The sequence below is a fragment of the Lactuca virosa genome, chromosome 5 (genome assembly GCF_052849685.1).
Source record: "Lactuca virosa cultivar CGN04683 chromosome 5, Lactuca_virosa_CGN04683_v6, whole genome shotgun sequence".
NCBI lineage: Eukaryota > Viridiplantae > Streptophyta > Magnoliopsida > Asterales > Asteraceae > Lactuca > Lactuca virosa.
In genome coordinates this window covers 319,504,821-319,508,280 of record NC_136430.1, presented here as the reverse complement: position 1 = coordinate 319,508,280, position 3,460 = coordinate 319,504,821, and the positions used below count along the sequence as shown (strand labels likewise).

At 39.8% G+C, this 3,460-nt stretch overlaps 1 protein-coding gene across 1 annotated transcript; it reads left to right on the top strand.

The window, feature by feature from the left end:
• Positions 1 to 208: 208 nt before the first annotated feature.
• On the top strand, positions 209 to 2,979 carry LOC145113132 (uncharacterized). Its single transcript, XM_079049255.1, has 6 exons — positions 209 to 380; positions 941 to 1,274; positions 1,852 to 1,971; positions 2,089 to 2,578; positions 2,657 to 2,800; positions 2,953 to 2,979. The coding sequence occupies exons 1-6, from the start codon at positions 209 to 211 to the stop codon at positions 2,977 to 2,979; spliced, it is 1,287 nt and encodes a 428-aa protein (XP_078905381.1).
• The last annotated feature ends 481 nt before the right edge of the window (positions 2,980 to 3,460 follow it).

Sequence of the window (3,460 nt, the reverse complement as noted above, 5' to 3'; positions counted from 1 at the left end):
AGAAACATTACCAGTCATCATATCCGACAAGATGTCAGAAAAAGAAGAGTCATAACTGATCAGAATTTTGAAGGAGTATAAAAGTGTGATTGGGTAGACTATTGCAGACATCAAAGGACTTAGCCCATCTCTCTGCATGCATAAAATTTTGATGGAAGAAGATTATAATCCTTCGCGGGAAGCCCAACGTAGATTAAACCCACCAATGATGGAGGTAGTTAAAAAAGAAGTTATGAAGTTATTGGATGTTGGGATGATATACCCAATATCTGACAGCAAATGGGTCAGTCCAATTCAAGTTGTACCTAAAAAGGCTGGAGTGACAGTGGTAGAGAACAAAGAAAGAGAATTGGTTCCAACTCGGGTTCAGAACGGATGGCGTATTTGTATCGATTACAGAAAATTAAACGCAGTCACCCGGAAAGATCATTTCCTCTCCTATTTATAGATCAGATGCTAGAGAGGCTTGCTGGAAAATCCCACTACTGCTGATTGGATGGATTATCAGGTTTCCATCAGATTCCAGTTGCTCCAGAAGACCAGAAGAAAACGACCTTCACCTGCCCATTCGGGACATTCGCGTATAGGCGTATGCCCTTTGGACTCTGCAATGCACCCGCTACCTTTCAAAGGTGTATGGTTAGTATCTTTTGTGAATATGTAGAAAATACCATAGAAATCTTCATAGATGATTTTACCATCTATGGAGACTCCTTTGATATTTGTTTGAAAAACCTCACAAAAATTTTGCAAAGATGTATTGAAACAGACTTGGTCTTGAATTTTGAAAAATGTCACTTTATGGTTGACCAAGGTCTGATTCTTGGTCATATTGTTTAAAAAAGAGGTTTGGAAGTCGACAAAGAAAAAATAGATGTTATAAAAAGCTTACCCTACCCGAAGAATGTTCAGGAAGTGCGTTCCTTTCTTGGTCATGCAGGTTTTTACAGGAGGTTTATAAAAGACTTTTCGAAGATATCAGTTCCCATGTGCCAGTTACTGCAAAAAGATGTTGAATTTGACTTCAATGAAGACTACAAGAAGGCTTTTGATGTGCTGAAAATCTTATTACTTCTGCCCCCAGATTGGAGTTTACCATTCGAGATAATGTGTGACGCTAGTAACACTGCTGTTGGAGCTGTTTTAGGACAGAGAAAAGACCGGGTTCCCCACGTTATTTATTACGCATCAAAAACTTTGGACGGCGCCCAAGCAAATTACTCCACCACAGAAAAAGAGTTGCTGTCAATTGTTTTTGCATTAGAAAAATTCAGGCAAAATCTGTTGGGCACGAAAGTTATAATCGTTTCTGATCACGCAACTATCCGGTACCTTCTTGCCAAAAAAGACTCAAAGTCAAGGTTGATCAGATGGATTTTGCTGCTACGGGAATTTGATATAGAGATCAAGGACAAAAGCGGGAGAGAAAATTTGGTAGCTGATCATTTGAGCCGACTCACTACACCTGAAGACCCAACACCGATTCGCGAAACATTTCCTGACGAGCACCTATTCGTTGTTCAAAACACCTCCTTGGTTTGTTGATATAGTGAACTACTTGGTCTCCAGAGAACTCCCTTCAGATCTTACCCGAGCCCAGAAAGATAAAATAAAGAAGGAGGCGAAAAGATATGTCTGGGACGAGCCGTATTTATGGAAACACTATGCTAATCAGGTGATTAGAAGATGTGTGCCTCAAGATGAAGTCAAGTCAATTCTGAATTTTTGTCATTCAGAAGCATGTGGGGGGCACTATGGTCCACAACGAACCGCACGCAAGGTCTTGGACAGCGGTCTTTATTGGCCTCATATTTTTCGTGACTCTTTTCTGTTTTGCAAAACTTGTGAAAGGTGCCAAATGACTGGGTCTTTGACATCTCGTAATCAGATGCCACTTACTCCAATCTTAGTATGTGAAATCTTTGACGTTTGGGGTATAGATTTCATGGGTCCATTTCCGTCATCTTTCGGGTTTGTGTATATCCTACTTGCTGTGGATTACGTATCCAAATGAGTCGAGGCAAAAGCTACACGAAAAGATGATGCCAAGGTTGTAGTTGATTTTTTCAAGGAAAACATATTCGCTAGGTTTGGGACACCGAAAGCCCTTATTAGTGATCTGGGTACGCATTTCTGCAACCGCACCCTCGAAGCAATCCTTAATAAATATGGTATCACACATCGGGTACCCACAACATATCACCCGCAAACCAACGGGCAGGCAGAAGCTTCAAACAGACAGATCAAGGGCATTATAGAGAAAACCATCAATCTGGTCAAGAAAGATTGGAGTATTCGATTGGATGATACGTTATGGCCTCACCGGACAGCATACAAAACTTCTATCGGTATGTCACCATATCGAATTGTTTTTGGAAAACCTTGTCGATTATCGGTTGAATTGGAGCACCGAGCATATTGGGCTGTCAAAAATTTGAATATGAGCATGGATGAAGCTGGTAAGAAAAGAAGGTTGGATATCCAAGAGTTAGAAGAAATTCGAAACGATGCTTATGAGAACGAAGCAGTCTATAAGGAAAATACAAACACTTTCCACGACAAAATGATCTCGCGAAAGGTATTCACTACCGGTCAAAAGGTACTCTTATATCATTCTCATTTCAAACTTATTTCCGGTAAATTAAGGTCTCGTTAGGTGGGACCTTTTGTTGTTACTAACGTGTCTGATCATGGTGCCATAGAAATAAAAAGTGAACAAACAGGAAAGATTTTTAAGGTTAATGGGCATCGTCTTAAACCATTTTATGAAGGGTTTCAAGTTACGAACGAGGAAGTGGAGGTAGTCGAGGTCCCGAATTACCGCAATTGAGGAAACCAAGTAACAATGCCGAGCCAACGACAGTAAAAACAGGCAGCTTACTGGGAGTCAACCCGGGCGTTTGTTTTGGTTTTCGTTTTTGCAACTTAATTTCAACTTTTGTGTGTTTTTAGTTACTTAGGTCGTCTCTTTTTAACTGAATCGTGTATACATACAAAAAGGAACAGAGAGAATTTGCAAAATTTTGAAGAAAATCAGTTTTTGTGGTACATGCGATCGCATGTCCAGTCCTTGACATCGCAGGTTGTGTTTTTTGGGTCGCAGGAGATCATTAAGGATTTTTGGAATGATTTTTGATGAAAAAAAGATTTTATGCGATCGCATGTTTTTGTTGTTTAAGAAATATAGCATCCTCAAGTCTTTTTACAACGGAAACAACAATTTTTGCCTAACCTGCAATCGCAGGTTCTATACATGCGATCGCATGTATCATTTTTTTACAGCTAGATGTTACTCGCATCTTAAAAAAACCGAACAGTTAAAATTTTAAAAACTTGCGATCGCAGCTTCTGCCCATGAGATCGCAGCTTCCAGTTTTTCTATATATATTGATCGCATGCTCACTTGACACATACCACAACTCAAGAACTCTCTCTGTATTCCGATTATTTTTGAGTATTT

Excerpts from the sequence above, each read along its gene's own strand:
- LOC145113132 (XM_079049255.1), top strand. The coding sequence starts at position 209 with ATGGAGGTAGTTAAAAAAGAAGTTATGAAGTTATTGGATGTTGGGATG. Across the intron at positions 1,275-1,851 it reads TTTGCATTAGAAAAATTCAG|GTGCCAAATGACTGGGTCTT; the intron begins GCAAAATCTGTT and ends AACTTGTGAAAG. Across the intron at positions 2,801-2,952 it reads TTACGAACGAGGAAGTGGAG|TTACTTAGGTCGTCTCTTTT; the intron begins GTAGTCGAGGTC and ends GTGTGTTTTTAG.